The sequence below is a fragment of the Monodon monoceros genome, unplaced genomic scaffold, assembly GCF_005190385.1.
Source record: "Monodon monoceros isolate NGI ecotype Baffin Bay Population unplaced genomic scaffold, NGI_Narwhal_1 Super_Scaffold_2, whole genome shotgun sequence".
NCBI classification, from domain to species: Eukaryota; Metazoa; Chordata; class Mammalia; order Artiodactyla; family Monodontidae; genus Monodon; species Monodon monoceros.
This window is the reverse complement of record NW_021703776.1, coordinates 72,675,776-72,696,310: the sequence shown is the minus strand read 5'-3', so window position 1 is coordinate 72,696,310 and position 20,535 is coordinate 72,675,776. Positions and strand designations below refer to the sequence as shown.

The 20,535-nt window shown below is 39.5% G+C and overlaps 1 protein-coding gene across 6 annotated transcripts in view; it reads right to left on the bottom strand.

Annotated features, from left to right (window-relative positions):
- Positions 1-20,535, bottom strand: part of ST7 (suppression of tumorigenicity 7) — a 253,601-nt gene that overhangs the window by 101,822 nt on the left and 131,244 nt on the right. For all 6 annotated transcript variants that reach the window (XR_003795251.1, XM_029233721.1, XM_029233723.1 and 3 more), the window contains exons 2-3: positions 18,451-18,533; positions 7,824-7,983 (exon numbers count right to left, since the gene is read on the bottom strand). Coding sequence is in view for 5 of the 6 variants with exons in the window: in XM_029233721.1 (XP_029089554.1) it covers positions 7,824-7,983; positions 18,451-18,533 (243 nt within the window). In the remaining variant the exon portion in view is untranslated. The remainder of the gene's footprint in view (positions 1-7,823; positions 7,984-18,450; positions 18,534-20,535) is intronic.

The following is a 20,535-nucleotide window of genomic DNA, read 5'->3' as shown; positions in this document are numbered from 1 at the left end:
AGCACCTCAATACATAAGGCAAATGCTAACAGCCATAAAAGGGGAAATCGACAGTAACAGAATCATAGCAGGAGACTTTAACCCCCCACTTTCACCAATGAACAGATCACCCAAAAGGAAAATAAATAAGGAAACACAATCTTTAAATGATACATTAAACAAGATAGACTTAATTGATATTTATAGGACATTCCATCCAAAAACAACAGAATACACTTCCTTCTCAAGTGCTCATGGAACATTCTCCAGGATAGACCATATCTTGGGTCACAAATCAAGCCTTGGTAAATTTAAGAAAATTAAAATCGTATCAAGTATCTTTTCTGACCACAACGCTATGAGACTAGATATCAATTACAGGAAAACAATCTGTAAAAAATCCAAACACATAGAGGCTAAACAATACACTACTAAATAACCAAGAGATCAGTGAAGAAATCAAAGAGGAAATCAAAAATACCTAGAAACAAATGACAATGAAAACACAATGACCCAAAACCTTTGGGATGCAGCAAAAGCAGTTCTAAGAGGGAAGTTTATATCAATACAATCCTATCTCAAGAAACAAGAAACATCTCATATAAACAACCTAACCTTACACTTAAAGCAATTAGAGAAAGAAGAAAAAACCCCCAAAGTTAGCAGAAGGAGAGAAATCATAAAGATCAGATCAGAATTAAATGAAAAAAACATGAAGGAAACAATACCAGAGATCAATAAAACTAAAAGCTGGTTCTTTGAGAAGATAAGCAAAATTGATAAACCATTAGCCAGACTCATCAAAAAAAAAAGGGAGAAGACACAAATCAATAGAATTAGAAATGAAAAAGGAGAAGTAACAACTGACACTGCCGAAATACAAAGGATCATGAGAGATTACTACAAGCAACTCTATGCCAATAAAATGGACAACCTGGAAGAAATGGACAAATTCTTATAAAAGCACAACCTTCCGAGACTGAACCAGGAAGAAATAGAAAATATAAACAGACCAATCACAGGCACTGACATTGAAACTGTGATTAAAAATCTTCCAACAAACAAAAGCCCAGGACCAGATGGCTTCACAGGAAATTCTGTCAAACATTTAGAGAAGAGCTAACGACTATCCTTCTGAAACTCTTCCAAAATACAGTAGAGGGAGGAGCACTCCCAAACTCATTCTACGAGGCCACCGTCACCCCGATACCAAAACCAAACAAAGATATCACAAAAAAAGAAAACTACAGGCCAATATCACTGATGAACATAGATGCAAATATCCTCAATAAAATACTAGGAAACAGAATCCAACAGCACATTAAAAGGATCACACACCATGATCAAGTGGGATTTATGTCAGGAATGCAGGGATTCTTCAACATATGCAAATCAATTAATGTAATACACCATATTAACAAATTGAAGGAGAAAAACCCTATGATCATCTCAATAGATGCAGAAAAAGCTTTTGACAAAATTCAACACCCATTTATGATAAAAACTCTCCAGAAAGTGGGCATAGAGGGAACATACCTAAACACAATAAAGGCCATATATAACAAACCCACAGACAATATCGTTCTCAATGGTGAAAAATTGAAACGATTTCCACTAAGATCAGGAATAAGACAAGGTTGCCCACTCTCACCACTCTTATTCAACATAGTTTTGGAAGTTTTAGCCACAGTTATCAGAAAAGAAAAAGAAATAAAAGGAATCCAACTCAGAAAAGAAGAATCAAAACTGTCACTGTTTGCAGATGACATGATACTATACATAGAGAATCCTAAAGATGCCACCAGAAAACTACTAGAGCTAATCATTAAATGTGGTAAGGTTGCAGGATACAAAATTAATGCACTTCTGAAATCTCTTGCATTCCTATACACTAATGATGAAAAATATGAAAGAGAAATTAAGGAAACACTCCCATTTACCACTGCAACAAAAAGAGTAAAATACCTAGGAATAAACCTACTTAAGGAGACAAAAGACCTGTACGCAGGAAACTATGAGACTCTGATGGAAAAAATTAAAGGTGATACAAACAGATGGAGAGATATACCATGTTCTTGGATTGGAAGAATCAACATTGTGAATATGACTCTACTACCCAAAGCAGTCTACAGATTCAGCGCAACCCCTATCAAACTACCTATGGCATTTTTCACAGAATTAGAACAAAGAATTTCACAATTTGTATGGAAACACAAAAGATCCCGAATAGCCAAAGCAATCTTGAGAAAGAAAAACGGAGCTGGAGGAATCAGGCTCCCTGACTTCAGACTATACTACAAAGCTACCTTAATCAAGACAGTATGGTACTGCCACAGAAACAGAAATATAGATCAATGGAATAGGATGGAAAGCCCAGAGATAAACCCACACACATATGGTCACCTTATTTTTGATAAAGGAGGCAAGAATATACAATGGAGAAAAGATGGCCCTTCAATTAAGTGGTGCTGGGAAAACTGGACAGCTACATGTAAGAGAATGAAATTAGAACACTCCCTAACACCATACACAAAAATAAACTCAAAATAGATTAAAGACCTAAATGTTAGGCCAGACACTATCAAACTCTTAGAGGAAAACATAGGCAGAACACTCTATGATGTAAATCATAGCAAGATCCTTTTTGACCCACCTCCTAGAGAAATGGAAATAAAAACAAAACTAAACAAATGGGACCTAATGAAACTTCAAAGCTTTTGCACAGTAAAGGAAGCCATAAATAAGACAAAAAGACAACCCCCATAATGGGAGAAAATATTTGCAAATGAAGTAACTGACAAAAGTTTAATCTCCAAAATATACAAGCAGCTCAGGCAGCTCAATATCAAAAAAACCAACTACTCAATCCAACAATGGGTAGAAAACCTAAATAGACATTTCTCCAAAGAAGATATACAGAGTGCCAACAAATACATGAAAGGATGCTCAACATCACTAATCATTAGAGAAATGCAAATCAAAATTACACTGCGGTATCAGCTCACACCACTCAGAATGCCCATCATCAAAAAACCTACAAACAGTAAATGCTGGAGAGGGTGTGGAGAAAAGGGAACCCTCTTTCACTGTTGGTGGGAATGTAAATTGATACAGTCACTATGGAGAACAGTATGGAGGTTCCTTAAAATACTAAAAATAGAACTACCATATAACCCAGCAATCCCACTACTGGGCATGTACCCTGAAAAAACCATAATTCAAAAAGAGTCATGTACCACAATGTTCACTGCAGCTCTATTTACAATAGCCAGGACATGGAAGCAACCTAAGTGTGCATCGACAGATGAATGGATAAAGAAGATGTGGCACACATATACAATGGAATATTACTCAGCCATAAGAGAAACGAAATAGGGTTATTTGTAGTGAGGTGGAGGGACCTAGAGTCTGTCATAGAGAGTGAAGTAAGTCAGAAAGAGAAAAACAAATACCGTATGCTAACACATATATATGGAATCCAAAAAAAAAAAAAAAAAGGTTCTGAGAAACCTAGTGGCAGGACAGGAATAAAGACGCAAACGTAGAGAATGGACTTGAGGACATGGGGAGTGGGAAGGGTAAGCTGGGACGAAGTGAGAGAGTAGCATGGACATATATACACTACGAAATGTAAAACAGATAGCTAGTGGGAAGTAGCCACATAGCACAGGGATATCAGCTCGGTGCTCTGTAACCACCTAGAGGGGTGGGATAGGGAGGGTGGGAGGGAGACGCAAGAGGGAGGAGATACGGGGATATATGTATACATATAGCTGATTCACTTTGTTGTACAGCAGCAACTAACACAACATTGTAAAGCAATTATATTCCTATAAGGATGTTAAAAAATGTATATGATATATATTTATCTTATATAGAGATTAAAATGAGATGATTTGCAACAGGAAACCAAGTGACTATAACCAGAGTTTGTCTAAAGATCCAGTTCTATGCAAGATGCTATTAAAGTGTCTCAGAGAATTTAACCTTGACTTTGACAAGCATACTTCTAATGTGATGGAACACTCTGCACTTTTGTAAATATCTTGAAGAAGGTGAACACTGCAAACCTTTGTCTTTATGACATCTTATTTGAGAACAGGGCAAATTATCAAACAGATTTTCCCATGAACCCAAATTCAGAATGTTACTGGACCCTGAGAATCCCTTCCCTTAAGACAGGGAGAAGTTGGACACGTTTTTTGTTGTTTTTTTTTGCGGTACGCGGGCCTCTCAGTGCTGTGGCCTCTCCCGTTGCGGAGCACAGGCTCCGGACGCGCAGGCTCAGCGGCCATGACTCACGGGGCCAGTAGCTCCGCGGCATGTGGGATCCTCCCGGACCGGGGCACGAACCCGTGTCCCCTACATCGGCAGGCGGACTCTCAACCTCTGCGCCACCAGGGAAGCCCTGGACACGTTTTAAATCCTTGTGGATCATCAGTTCATAAGTTAAGCTGAATTAAGGAATGGCAGCAGGAAACATGATGACATGGAAAATATATCAGCAGGGTTTATCAGAAACTGTATATTTGTGAGAAAAATAGCAGTTTAGCTCCCAAAATAAATCGAGATAAGTGAAATGTTCATAAATGTTAACCTAAACCAGACAATCTGAAATTTGGCTAGATTAAGAAGCTGTGGGACTTCCCTGGCGTTCCAGTGGCTGAGAATACGTCTTGCAATGCAGGGGATTCTGGTTCCATCCCTGGTCGGGGAACTAAGATCCCACATGCTGCGGGACCACTAAGCCTGCGCACCACAACTAGAGAGCCCGTGAACCACAACTACAGAGTCCGCGTGCCGCAGCTACAGAGGCCAAGAGCTCTGGAGCCCGCGCGACACAACTAGAGAGGAGCCCGTGCACCGCAACAAAAAATCCCACATGCCGCAAATAAGACCTGACACAGCAAGTAAATAAATAAATATTTTTTTAAAAAAGAAGCTGTATAATTAACTACATTTCTCTTCTGGCCCACAGATAAAGATCAATGCAAGTTTTGAGAGGGTCTGCACTCAGGCCAATTTCCACAAATCCAAATGTTAAACAATATATGAATAGTCTCCTGTAACAATTACAACTTTCTCCCTTCCCATTTCTCCACCCCAAATTATTCTTAGGTAGGCCAGGTCTTTCAGCTTTTAATCAAAACAAATGATTCTTTAAAGAAAGAGCTACACTATGAGTTTTCATATAGTCCAATGTTTATAACTAGTATTTTCTGTCTGTTTTTAACTTTTTCAATGATTTTTTTCAAATAAGAAGTGCCATTTAACTGCCTTTGCAAATGTCCATGGGACTTGGTTAGCCACGTTTTATTTCACGTAAGATTCAGCAAAGAGCTATCTTATGATGCTTCTTTTATTAAGGCAATAGTCATTTTATCATTATTAAGGCAATATAAATTTTAAAACAAATTCCTCTATTTTAAGAAAATGTATTGATTACCCTCAGCTTTGGACCTTCTTTTTCCTTTATACTTAGCTGAAACTAGACTATGAAATAGAAAGTGATTAAGGGTAGAGATAAACAGAGACAATGTACTTTTATAGCATTTTTCTTATTCAAAAATAAAAATCACCACAAGAAAAGAGAAGTGGGAAATGGTATTAATCCCATGGTACCTGGCACTTCCATACCAACACACATGTTTGTTGAGCTGAGTTAACCAAATATTAGAAACCCAGATGTCAAGGAGAAGTAGGCAGATTGAGCCCTAAATATACTTGGACAAGATAATTTCCATTTTCCTAAATCTAATTATTTGAACACTGTTATGAGATCAGATCATAAATGCTGTATCTGTTACAGGAAATGAATGGAAATACTGCATGCATAGTAGTAGACATTCAGCAAATACTAGTGAAACTGAATTAATAATAATATTCAAAAGCTTAGTCTTAGCAGGGTAAAAACTCAGTACAAATAAAATTGGGAAGTTCCATGATCATCATTGTCGAATGTATTTTTATAAAGGACTGAGATTCTCCCTTTAAAAACTGCTGTACCAGCACTAAGAATAGCATCAAGATTTATATAATGCATAAGGCTTATTCAAGGCATCCACAGAGAGTCAGCAAAGTAACAGCAACAATAAGGAGAGTATGAACTCTTCGTCGCATTAAGGAATGATGTTAAATTGGACAGAGCGAGAATTTTAATGAAAATAAAAATGTACTCACAATAAAAAATGTCCTTAAATGAGGTTGCTTTCTGTTTTCAATCTGTTAATTTTCTACAATGTTCTGTGACATACAAAGACTGTAGTAAATCAGATCAGACAAGAGCACATTTAATCTGTAGGGTCTTCCAACATATGCAAAGTGAGGCAATTATCCATGGTGACAATGACTGAATGATCAAGATTCCTCATTAGAATAATATGCCACGTGTGTTAGAGTACCTGGTTGAAGTAATATTTCACTTTGCTCAGATCTCTTTCTGTTTCTTCCACAAAGCAGATGAGTTTATAAAGTCCCAGACAATTTTGTTACCTGAGTGGTGCCATCTCTCACATGTGTACCCTTTAGAATGAAATAAATGTGTACTCAGAGGTGCCCACTACCACTCATGGCCGGCTGGCAAAGGTTCTATTATATTAAAAGAGCATTGAATCAACATCAGGAATAAAATATATATACAATGCTCCTTGATGCCTATCACCTGGCTAGACAGTTATGAAATATGAACTGAGTTATTCTAGGGAGGAAAGAAAAAAGATCTAACTTAGTTCTTTAATCTCTCCCTCTTCATCCTTCAAGTCTCAGAAGTGGTACCCTCTCCTTCAAGAAGCAAACTTCTTCCCCCAGTTTGGATCGGGAAGCCCTCCCTTGTACTCCAAAGTATTGCATGTTTCCCTCATATAATCAGAGCACTTAACCCTCTGTCTCCCATTGAACAAGAGTTCAATGGGGACAAGGACTTCAACATTTTTTAAAATCATAATATTCATAAGAACCTGTATAAGGCCAAGTCCATGTTAGAGAGTTAGGAAATGTTTACTGAGGTGATGAAGAGACCAAGCTAGGAAATTATATTCGTCCCTCTTCTTTCATGAGTAGAGAAATTACAGGCCATGTATGCCCTCATTCATTCATTCACTGAGTTTCAGTGATATAGTAGACACTATGCAAAATGCTAGAGATATTACGGTAAAGCAGTAAGCTTAAAAATTTCGGTACAATTTAATAAATGTTGCTAAAGGTAAAAATATATGAGTCAACAAAGGTGGAGAAATATTGTACAGCCTATCAGAGAGGGCTTCCCAGGAGGTCACATTTGAGTTGGGTTGTGAAAGATGAGCAAGCACGGAGGAGGGAAGACAGACTTCTGGGCAGAGGGTCATGAGAAAACATGGCCTGTTCAAGAAATGACAGAAACCAAGGTTGGCAAGATAGAAGCAGCTTATGCTGTGCTAAGTAATCTGGAATCTGGGCTTTATCTTTAGTGGAATGGGAACCAACCAAGACTTTTAAGCAGAGGAGTGATGTTACCAGATCTAGTTAGACATAAGGTTCTACAATTAGCATGGAAGAGAATGGATACATTTAATGAGGTTTGAGGCACTAAGGACAATGAGGTGGAGACTCAGGTGGGAACCACTGACCTAAATGATCATTAGCTAAATCAAATGGAAGAAAAAGTAAAATTAAACAAGATAAACATTTCCTTTCCCTGGGATGCTTATACTCTACTTCTCTTGTAGAAGTTGTCAAATTCTTGGGAAAATAAATCGTACTTTTCTTTGAAGTCTAATCTTTAAATAACAACATTCTTATTGTCTTATAGTCATAATAATTTAGTAAGAGTAAGTAAATAATGTTGCAGACTGAAGGACTTTCCATACCTGAGACGCTTTGCCTGTTGGAATCTGAGTCCCCATTACTGGAGTTAGAATTGTTGGAGGAGTTGTTGTCCACCCCTCCCAGAAGGGGGCGCAAGTGGCTTACTGAGACTTGTTCAATGAATGATGTTCCATATTTGCGAAAATACCACCATTCAAATATCTAGAACAGAAAGATAATAAGCGTGATTAGGGTCCTTGTTACCAGCTATGATTTTGTACATGCCCATAACTGTGTTGCACTTACTAATTATACCCACCTTAAACACTGGTTTAAACATTTTTATTCCAAAAAAATGGTTTATTTCTAAAAATTAAGAAGTTTGATAAAAGTAAATACCAATTACATTTTAACTTCTCAATGTTGTTTTGTCCACTTAATACTGGTTTTTAAGGAAAATTTATAGCTACAATCCTGGTGAAAGAACATTGTTAAGAGCTGCTCATTATTTTCCTCCAAATTTACATAATATTCTGATAATAAAATCACCATAGCTAAAAAACAATTCCAGAAATGAATACCAACAAGCCAGTTTTAAAAGTATGGCTTATGAAATATTCCAATTCTTGGCATCTTATATTCTGATAAAGTCATAACTGCATACATTTTTAAGATAGTAGAATTCTGTTTTAAAAAAAGCATCTCCCTAGAGAAATCCGGCTTTACAGAAAGAATAAAAGCCATCCTATTTCATGTATCGAGGGCACCCAACTGCTGAGAGGTTCAGTAGCATCCCACCTGCTGAGTGTGCTTTGTAAATGCTAGCATCTGTTGTACACCATTAATGTTTCCTAGCTCACAAGCTTACCAGTTGTTATGTGCTGTTTGCAAGGAAGAAAAGAAATAACTTTCATTAATAAAAGGAAAGAAGCACCGAAGCTCACATGACTAGACTGAAATCAGGGCTCCTGAGCATGGGGAAAGCCAGCCACCTCCCCCAATCTTTTTACCTGCCCCTACCCCCAAACCCCCTCTGAGCACTTTCCCACCACTGTTTGAAGCTTCTCTCCCCACATCCTTTCCTTGGCTTCCCTGATTTGAGATTCGTTCCTTAACCAGTCACAAATCACTATACAGAAGAAATTTAAGAATCAACTATATCCCAGAGTCTCCTAGGATAACTATACTATATTTTTGTAATATAATATAGAATGTGGAAATAACATAGACTTAATTACCTTTATCCTTACTTATTTCATAAAAACAAGATTTTGTTATCTTCTGTGGAATGGACTTTGGGCTATCATTTAAAAATTGATATTTTGCTCTACCAAAAATTTCTTTAAAAGGACAGAAAGAACATCTACAAATGACCAGAAGGAATTGTTAATCAAACCAAATGTTTGCAATCCTATAACAGGAAAACTTGATTTAACTCCAAGGGGTTATTCCTTTTGACTATATGAATTTTCACATGTTAAAACATTTAAGTAATTTGACTGAGAAGACAGGGAGAATACAATGTGAAAGCTAAGAACGGATAGGACCAGTCTGTAACATCTGGAATGCTAGGAATAAAAGATCTTGCTTGAAGAAAGCAGAAAGTTCAAGAATGGCAAATTTACTGACCATGGATCTAGAAGGGAATTTGTAACCTCAAGTGAGTTATTTAATCTATTTTAACATCAGTTTTTTCAACTGTAAAGTGGAAATCATATTTGTTATTTACCCTTGAGGGTCCTCAATTTCACACTCATGTAAAACATCTAGATTCAAACCCCATGTAAAAGACCTAGTTCAGTGCCTTCTGCATAGTTGGTTCCCAAAAGCAATAGCAGAGCTATCATTCATTACATCGATGCTGTACATAGTCAGCACACCTCACATACTGCTGTGGTGCATCCTTCTTCTTGCTGGTCTACAATTCAGGATAGAACAACATCTTGTTACTAAACGGCTGGCTGAGAGCCGTGGTAATCATTGTGAAAAAAGAGACTGCTCACCATTTGGTCCTGACCACCCAAAAAGGATTCATGGCTTTGCCTTTATTAGAAGAGATGGAAGGCTCCAAAGGACCTAGAACAATGGTCACAGAACTGGCAATGGCTCTCAAACACTTGTGGGGTAGAGTCTGCTTTGCCCCAAGTCTTTACTCTGCTTTCTATTTTATGCTGTTAAGGCATCTGCCAGGCCTTCATTCATTCATTTACACAGCACTAAATGCTCCAATCCAGGCATGGGCTGTGCTCCAGGGCCACAGAACACAGATGTAGCCCCTGCTACTACCAGTGCATGCCACAGACCCACAATGCCTCTCACAAGTTGCTCCCATTCACCCTCCCCCCCCCCAAAAAAAACCACTTTGGGACTCTTTCAGATTTCTCAGTTTCTCTAGCAGAATCGGAGAACGTCAGCACTAAAAGGGACCCTAAAGGACCATGAACAGTTTCATTTAGAGATGAGGAATGAGGGCTACATGTCAAGGTGTGGTGACCTGACCAGAGTCACATAGCTAATGAAGTAGCTATTTAGCCTGAAGCCCCAGCTCTTGAGCCACTAATCTTACTAGGGCCCTAAAACAAGACATCTTTTTATAACTCTCTTGCTCATTTAAACAGACAGATGTAGCCTATCGCTTCCCTTTTAAAATCTTCACTTTCAAATGCCCTCCAACTCCACTGTCTCTTTTTGCTTTCTTAGCTATCAAAACTAATCCAGAAGTAGTCTATCAAATGGGACTGGATAATACATCCTAAGGTATAAATGATTCATATTAATGGGGTATTTGCATTATAACAGGAGACAGACCTTCCACCCAGTATTTCTAATGCAAAAATAACAGACCTCAGTGAAGACTGGGTTATTCATGCAGCTACTTGGGAGGCAAAGGAGGGTCTTCTCAAGCCTGACCTATCAGAGCAGTAGATGGCTTCTTTCCTAACACAGTCCTTTATACTAGTGTCCACAATGCCCTGGGGCTGACACTCTAATATGAATTAAATGAACAACTACTAAAACGAAGTAGGAAAGGACTTGAAGCCTTCTTAAACTTCAAACCAAATCTTCTAATCTGGGGTCTTAGCATAATAATCTGTCCCATATCCTGAAACATGACAGGATTTGGGCCAGAACCTCACAGTATTTTTAAAGAGCTGCACAGATCCAAATGGGCAGATGGTGTTATTTAACACGCACATATTTGGTGTCACTTTGAATTATTCTCCCTGGTGCATAACCTACAGTGTAAATAGCAAAGCTCTCATAAACAAATTTAGATTTTAAAACTAGCCCTTAGACATGCTAGTAGCTTAATGGAGTTGCCACAGTGGAACAAAACAGTTTTTAATCTGACAAATAACCATAAAATTAAAACATAAATTTACACATTTCACAGTTTTTAAAAGTGTAATCTCTCTACCCCAAGAATTATACAGATCAAGTAAGATGAGAACTAAAAAGCATCAAGTAGGTTTGTCATTCAGGAAGTCAACAATGACCCTACCATCTAGCTGAAAGGTAAAGCCCCTAAAATATTTCGTAATAGCTGAGTTGTATGTCTTGGTTGGTACTCTTGATTCTCTGGGGCTCAGTTGCCTAATGTGTAAAATAAGGTCACTCAGTTAATGTTGGATGGGTGGATGGATGGATGGATGGATGGAAGGATGGATGGTTTAAAGACTGAATGGATAGATGGCTAAAAGGTTGAATGGATGGATGATAAGCGCTGGCCTGGTGATTTAATGGGATATTGTTTAAAACCAATGAAAGGTTTTGTGTACATTTTGTTTGTTATAAAAAAAAAAGAGAGACCTATACCTATTTGTGGAAGAGGAAAGAATCTAGCAGAAAGAGAGAAACCGAAGTGCAAAAGCATACAAATGACCAAGAGACATGACACCAGGAGCCCAGAAAGAACATTTACCCTGCCTTAAAAAGGTACCTTACCATTTCTTGCTCTAAGGATGAAAGGGAAGCAGGAATGAACAGAAGAATACATTCTATTTTGGAAAGTAGGGTGTGAGATGAGCTGTTTTACAGGTAAGAAGGCAACAAATGAATAAAATGTAGATGACACTGATCTCAGTGGAGATGCAGGTAAGGGTTATTATCTGAGAATAAAGGAAGCAGGGATGGAATTGGGAATGTGAGGGTCAAAGAAATGGTTTGGATCTATACCTTGCCGGACAGAAGGGCCATACACTATACTCAGGACCCAGATCATATTTAAAACAAAGATTCATTTGTCAAGAACCCAGTTACCTAGGCCTCGTAACCCTCTCCGTTACTATATGACAGAAGCAGAGGGGATGATCAAGGAGCAATGGGGCTGTGGGCTGGGAGTGGAGATCCAGGTTTGCAGCTGGCCTAAGGGTGTAAATTTATCTCATCTTCACCTGCAGGGAAGGAACAAAAATCTGGCAAAGGGTTAACAAACAAGGCGCTTCCATCTGTCTTACAGACCTAAAAGCTGAATCTTTCATAAAGATGCCTAGATTCTTCCTATCCAACAAGACCTCCCCTTCTTGAATTGCGTGTTCTATATATAAAACACTTCTCTCTCCTGTATCCTATAACACACTCAAAAATGCTTCAAGATTTCCACATAGCAGCACCATTGTAATTCCACAATGTAATTCCATTAAACCCATGGGAAACACAAAGGTGTCACAGCCTGAAACTGGCTATGTGTTTCCCAAGGATTAAAGTAGATGATGATATCACAGGATAGATACAGCAATGGTGGAGACTGAAGAGGAAATACGAAACTCTGGCAGTCTACTCCCAAATAGACTGCCAAATTGACACCTGCTCCAAGTCTTGAAATATATCTAGCGGTAAACAGTTTTTTGACAAGAGGGGATCTTCTAGGCTTGAAGATAAACCAAGGCAAATGGCATGGGTTATAGTAATATCCATAACATTTTTAGTTTCCTGTTAGAATCTGCAAGTATACCCTTTCCTCCATACCACTGACCCTTTCAAAGTCCCTTGCAATCCCGCATGACAGAACTTCCTCCTCCCTCCCTCCCTCCCTCCCCCTTCCTTCCTTCCTTTTTTCTCTCTCCTTCTTTTTTCTTTCTTTCTTTCTTTCTTTCCTTTCTTTCTCTTTCTTTCCTTTTCTTCCTTCCTTCCTTTCTTTCTTTTTCTTTCTTTCCTTCCTTCCTTCTTTCCTTTCTTTTCCTTTCTTTCTTTCTTTCTCTCCCCCACCCCTCTCTCTCTGCCCCTCCCGCCCCTTTCTTTCCTCCTGGCTCCTGCCTGTTTTGTTTAGGAACACCGAAGAGCTATAGAGTGGGTCTTGGCCTCCTGCTGCCTTGGGCCCAGCCAATCACCCCTCAGTCATCTGTTCCCCTAACCAGTTCAGGGGGGCTGTGTAAAGAACTGCTCTTCATGTCCTTCCACCCCCTTTCCTGGCCACCTATTGCCAAGGCTTTAAGAAAAGAGAGGAGACAGAGAAGTGAGATTCTCTTCAAGGTCAACAGCCAGTGATCCATGCCCACCTCAGTGTCTGCGGGTTCACAGGATGAGATTTTCCACTGTAGCATTAATGACTATGGCCTGGACGGGAGGATCACTCTCCTGGGGTGAAGTCATGGGGACCACTGACAAGTGGGAAATGCCAGCCTGTGCCATGGCGCCCCAAGCTCTGTCAGCTCCTCCTGGGTGGCAGCTTTCCTCTAGGCCCTTGCCCTAGAGATTCTGATTCAGTTGGTCTGGGGTGGTACTCAGAATCCATCACTTTAAACAAGCTCCCCAGATAATTCTGATACAGTCAGTTAATTCATTCACTCACTGGATCTGTGTGCATTCAACAAATATTTCTTAAGAGTCTACCCAAACATTATACAGTTGAACACAAAAACACAGATATGTTCCCAGCCTTTGTGAAGCTTCCATCACAGAGAGGATAAGACCATAAATGTCACAAATGAAATTATAAATTGTGTTAAGTGATGGTCCATGTTCTAGACTGACCAAATCTGACCTAATCCATGGCTGATTGGAAAAAGAAAAAATGTTCCCTCCAGAGACATTTGTAGTCTCCCTCCCTCCCCCTTTCCTTTCTCTTTCTTTCTTTTTCTTTTCCTTCTTTCTTTATCTACCTGACCCATTTTTACGGGTCTGTTCAAAGGAATACATCAACCACTAGACAATGCTGCTACCCATCTTCCTAGTCAACATGTTTATGAGAGGCAGAATGATGCTGGGACAAAGCAGTGGAAATTTAAATTCGAGCCTTCCCTATACCTTACCTAGCAAGGTGACCTAGGCAAGTCATAAGCTTTCTGGGTGCCTGTTCCTTAGGTCTTTGCTGGCTTAAACTGGATGGCTTCTGAGGGTTCCTTCCTCCAGCCCTGCAACTGCATGATTTTCAGGTCAAGTGGAGGTCAAATTCTTTAGATGAATGAAAAAGAGTTGAAAGGAGCCATAACAATCTTCTAGTCCCACTCCCTTACTTTTGAACAGGAGGGGATAGAGGACATGGTCAGACAGACCCAAATTCAAATCTCACCATCTGTCTGCTATATATCCTTGGGCAATTTATTTAAATTTTGTGTCTGTTTATACTCAGAGCATAGAGGCATTGGTTATATCAACCACTTTGAATTTCCATGAAATCAGAATTAGAATTCACTCAGAATTAAATGAAATAATACATTCAAAGTGCTCAGAACAGTACCTGGCATAGAGTGGAAACACAATAAAAGGACCTTTCATTACAACTGATTCCTATCTAACTGTCATCTCTTCTACTGCTTTTCTGAAAACAATTGTTTTACGCCTAATCCCTGAATTAATTCTTTTACTTACTATTTTAATTTTCTTTTTTCTTTTTTTTTTAAATTTATTTATTTTATTTTTGGCTGCATTGGGTCTTTGTTGCTGCATTCGGGCTTCCTCTAGTTGCGGCGAGCGGCGGCTACTCTTCCTTGTGGTGTGCAGGCTTCTCATTGTGGTGGCTCCTCTTGTTGTGGAGCACGGGCTCTAGGCGCGCAGGCTTCAGTAGTTGTGGCTCGCGGCTTCTAGAGTGCAGGCTCAGTAGTTGTGGTGTATGGGCTTAGTTGCTCCGCGGCATGGGGGATCTTCCTGGACCAGGGCTTGAACCCGTGTTCCCTGCATTGGCAGGCGGATTCTTAACCACTGTGCCACCAGGGAAGCCCTAATTTTCTATTTTTATTCTTGATTCTCATTTTTAAAAATATTGCTTTGGCTGCCTTTTCCCATATCTCTGTATTTAACACGCATGTGTAACACGTAGGTGTAGGAGCATGTCTATACACATGTTAATGGGGACACAGGGATCTAAGTATAAATGTCAATACAGCAGCATTTTCTCCATTCTACCAACATTTTGAGAAAATTAAGGGGAGCATTTTCTCCACATATCCACCTTACCATTCTCAAGAGCAAAAACAAAACTCAGAAATTTTTTCCACAGAAATAAACATTGCCCACAGAGGCTACCTCAAGCAGACTGGGCATGTCCTTCCTACAGCAGATAAAAGACTAAATTGGTGGGTTTGGACTGTGACAACAGGTGCAGTTCCTGTGGCTGGAACTGGGCTGAGATGAGAAAGCTTGTGCCAAGCGGCCAGATGGGGCAGCTGGAAGTTAAGCAAGGGAAGGAGGTGCCTGGGGGGGATATGGGCCCAGGAACCGTAAGGGAAGAATGACAAGTAGGTGGCATAACAAACTCATTGCTGGCTTTCAACTTGTGAAATTAAGAACTAGCAGTGATATCTAGTAAAATGCACACTTCTGAGTCCTCACTTATTTTTAAACATGCTAGTGTAAAAGCAGCATTTGCCAAACACATTTTATTTCTATATATGTTTGTTCAGTTAACTGATTTTTCCTTCATAGGGGAAATAGCAGGGGGGTTTTTTGTTTGTTTGTGTTTACCTCTCTTCGCCTAAGACATCACATTGCATGATCATTTCAGTCTCCAGCATAGAAATACTAAGGTCCCCAAACAAATTCCTCAGGGCCAGCCCTGCACTTTCAGCATTCACCGCCTGGCTCCCTTGACATTTGCTTAGGGGACAGTAGTTAGGTAATTATCTCTCTGGTGCCAGGAAACAAACCACTAAGCAGTTCTATGCACACAGCTATTCTGCAAAGCACCTGACTCTTGACCTCAATGCTGTCTCTCCATGAAATGCACTTGGCAGAAAAGAACAGTGGCTGAAGAGAAAGCTCAGCCCTGGGTGCATTTCAAGGGCTAGCAAAGCTGAGTCCCCAAGGGCTGGATACCACCAGTGTCAACAATCTCTAAAGCAGGAGCCTAAAGCTATCAAGAGCTATTCCCACATGGTAGTGACTTTGTCTTCAGTACAGACCAAGAATTTTTTTTAATATATTATTATTTTTTAAATTTTTATTGGAGTATAGTTGATTTAAAGTGTTGTGTTTAAGTGAGAGAGTGACATGGACATATATACACTACCAAACGTAAAATAGATAGCTAGTGGGAAGCAGCCGCATAGCACAGGGAGATCGGCTCGGTGCTTTGTGACCACCTGGAGGGGTGGGATAGGGAGGGTGGGAGTGAGGGAGACGCAAGAGGGAAGAAATATGGGAACATATGTGTATGTATAACTGATTCACTTTGTTATAAAGCAGAAACTAACACACCATTGTAAAGCAATTATACTCCAAAAAAGATGTTAAAAAAATAATAATAAATAAAAATTTTTTTAAAAATAAAATAAAGTGTGTTAGTTTCTGCTGTACAGCAAAGTGAATCAGTTATACATATATATATACCCACTTTTTAATTTTTCTATTTTTTAATTTTTTAGAGGTGATTTAGTGTTCTTTACACTATATTTTTTTACATCTTTTTTTTTTACATCTTTATTAGAGTATAATTGCTTTACAATGGTATATTAGTTTCTGCTTTATAACAAAGTGAATCAGTTATACATATACATATGTTCCCATCTCTCTTCCCTCTTGTGTCTCCCTCCCTCCCACCCTCCCTATCCCACCCCTCCAGGCAGTCACAAAGCACCGAGCTGATCTCCCGGTGCTATGCGGCTGCTTCCCACTAGCTATCTACCTTACATTTGGTAGTGTATATATGTCCATGCCTCTCTTTTTACATCTTTATTGGAGTATAACTGCTTTACAATGTTGTGTTAGTTTCTGCTGTACAACAAAGTGAATCAGGTATATGTATACGTATAGCCCCGTATTCCCTCCCTCTTGAGCCTCCCTCCCACCCCTCTAGGGCGTCACAAAGCATAGAGCTTATCTCCCTGTGCTAGGCAGCAGCTTCCCACCAGCCATGCACTTTATATTTGGTAGTGTATATATGACAGACCAAGCATTTTTGAGAAGGGCTTTCAAAATCTTCACACATCAGAGGTTTTCCTTTGCTCAAAGTTTTACATTAGTCAGGAGTATCCTCTGCTTCCTAGGAATGCAGCAAGGCAAATATATCATAAAACAACACGGCAGTGACCATCAGGCTTCAGCAGCTGCCCTCCACACACAGGGAGAAAGCCTCACGAGCCTGGATCTGCAAAGCTGGTCACGGTCTAAGGAAACCCCTTTATTTGGAGGAGAAGAGAAGCAAGGACATGGGACATCACCATCTCTACGTGAGAAGGGAAAATGACTGTTAGGCTTAGCTCACCCTGCATTCTGGTAATTCATTTATAGCCTAGTGAACCCACACCAAGATACTACTAGAATAAAATCCAGACTTGCCATTTGTTCAGCAAGCTGGAAAAACAGCTGAGAACTTAACCAGAGAGGCAGTGACGTGAGTGATAAAAGCACAGGCTCTGGTGCAAGCCAGCCTGGGTTGAAATCCTGCTCTGCCACTTGCCATCTATGTGACCTAAGATAGGTTACTTCCTATCCAGCTTATGTATTAGTAAAATGGAAACAGCACTAGCGGTTACCTCATTGTACTGTTTCTTGTCCATGTCTCTATAATAATTAGTAATCACAGCATTATGTATAGAGGGGAAAAAAAGCTTTCTAAAACCTCTTTCTCCTTAAAGCTCCTTAATATAAATTTAATTATATTAGAGTGATTCCACTAGTTTAGATGGCCCCCTCTAAGGTCACTTAAATTAAAGAAAACTACTGCAGGTGCTATAACTTATTACACCTATAACTATTTTAGCACATAAGGCAATGGAGCCTTAGAGGTGATTGTCATATTGCTTTTTGACTACTGGGGATTTTTTTTTTCAAGGAAGCAATAGGGAAATATATGTAAATTTTAAAAGAAAAGGAGACGAAGGGGGAAAAAGCTTAGAATTGCCACATCCATGTCAATATATTTAAAGAAACTGAGCTATATTTCTACTGATCTTGATTATGTCCAATAATCCATTCTGAAAAGGGTAATGAAAAACATTTTAGTTTAACTGAGTCACACTTACTTTATAGTATCTCAGACATTAGAATTTGACACAGAATTATGTCTTCCTTTATTTTCCATTTTGTTTTTTCCTTCAACAAAAGCAGTATATAATTGTTAAAAAAAAATCTTTTTTCCAATATTTTAAAAACATATAACCTGGATAGTGAAAGGCCTCTATCAGTCCCCTATCCAACATATACACACACGCAGACATTGTAAGGTGCTCTTCCAGAATTTTTTCCTGTACATATATAACGTATATATTAGTAATCAGCATGTTTTTAAATAGCAGGGATTCCACCACTTACCAAAATAAGCCCTGATATTAGTGAGGAAGTGCCTGTCAGGGCCACGTAGAACTTCGGTGTTAATGTGTTCAAAAACATGCTCACTGAAAAACAAGAGAGAGGGAGAAGAACAGAGAATGCATGAGTATGTCATCAGTAAAACCAGCTCTCATTTTCCTTTCTGGTGAAATCATTTGTTTCTGATGACAAGAATTACAATCATAGCCAAGGGCTGCTAAAATGGTTCAGCAGTACACAGGCTCGGAATACTAGATTCAAGTTATATATCCTAAAAGAAAACAACTACATACAAGAAGAAAGAGCAGCTTTTTGTTTCTGCCTCCCAAAACTATTGTTGTGAATGATTTTCATGGATTTACAGCCACCGAGGAGTCAAATCAAAGCTGGTTATTAAACTGTTAGAGAGGAACGGAAGGTACTCTAATGTTTTGTGGGACCCTCACATCAGAGTCTTTGGTGAGTCAACAAGCATATTTCAACCTTAGAACAAATGAAAAATAACTATATTAAACAGTTATTAAAGATTCTAACACTACGTTTACCCCTGAAAAAGAAAGGACGAGTTAGCATGTAAGTTAGCATATATCAGTAAAATTTTTTCAGCTAACTTACAAGGTTGTCAGACTGCTCATCAAAATAATCGTATTCAATGCAGAAAAGATGAAAAATAAGCCACTAAAAATGAATGTGTATTGTCAGACACCTTCCTGACCTGCTCCTGACACTGTGCATATCAACTACACAGTTAATCTTGTTGCCCATTAAGTAAGGTCACTTGTACATTTTATAAGTATATTTTAAGTCATTATTTATATCTAGAAATTGCACAAAACTTTGACTACTACCAAAACAACAACTGACCTAAAGGGTTTTTTGCATGCGTATTCACATTTCTTTACTGAATATGTTTGTGGAAGGGGATCATATCCAGTTCTGTTTTAAAATGAAGAACATTAGAAGTAGGACTTCTGGGCTTTCCTGGTGGTGCAGTGGTTGAGAGTCCACCTGCCAATGCAAGGGACACGGGTTCGTGCCCCGGTCCGGGAAGATCCCGCGGAGTGGCTGGGCCCGTGAGCCATGGCCGCTGAGCCTGCACGTCTGGAGCCTGTGCTCCGCAACAGGAGAGGCCACAACAGTGAGAGGCCCGCATAGCGGGAAAAAAAAAAAAAAGAAGTAGGACTTTTATGTCATTAAGGGAAAAGGCTTTTGTATTTGTCAAAGCAAAGTCACCAGCATGAACAGAGATCAGCCCAGAAAGCAAAGTCACCAACATGAACAAAGATCCTATGCTCACTCATTCAACAAATGCTTCTCTCTGTTTATGAATGAGACTGTGGACAAAGAATGGAAGCATGATTGAGGCACAGCTCCCACCCTCTAGAAGGTCAAAGTCTAGCTGGGAAACAGACAAGTAAACAAGCAATCACCAGACAGTTTTGATAAGTGCATAGAAGGGTCCTGTGCACAGAATTTTATGAAAACACATAAAAGGCATGCATCTCAGGCTGGGTGTCAGGAAGATGTCTGGGAGAGTAAGCAGGAGCTAACCAGACCAAAGTGGGCAGGAGGAGGAAAGGAGAGCAATGTGAGGGAAGGACGGGGCCAGCTTTGAGGCCCTAAGGAAACAGCACACAGCCTTTCCAGCTGGTTGCATGGGTTGAAGAGGGAAGGAGCTTGGGCTGTGGACCCTTCGCAAAGGCACAAATGTGGAAGGATGCACTAACTCCATCCTTCCTGGTTACTGGGCATGCTCTCAGTAAACCTTCTCCCCGCCAACACCCGCTTTAAATGGATTGGTTTGCCGTGACTCATGGTCTGTCATTTGCAATCACGAATCTGGACTAACACAAAGTGCTCAGTCAATAGTCACAACTTGACTAAGTGGACTCTTTCAGGGAGGTAGCGAAAAGCACAGAAGAAGCAGTCAGCCTAGGGCTGTGAGGCAAGAGGAGGTAGAGTTGAGCTGAGGTGGTTATGCTTGGCCATTAAAAAAACAAACCTAAAGCTTGTAATTGACAGTCTGATTCTGAGGTGCCTAAAATTCTCAAAATTCCCCTCCTCATGCTATGAATGATCCCACATTTT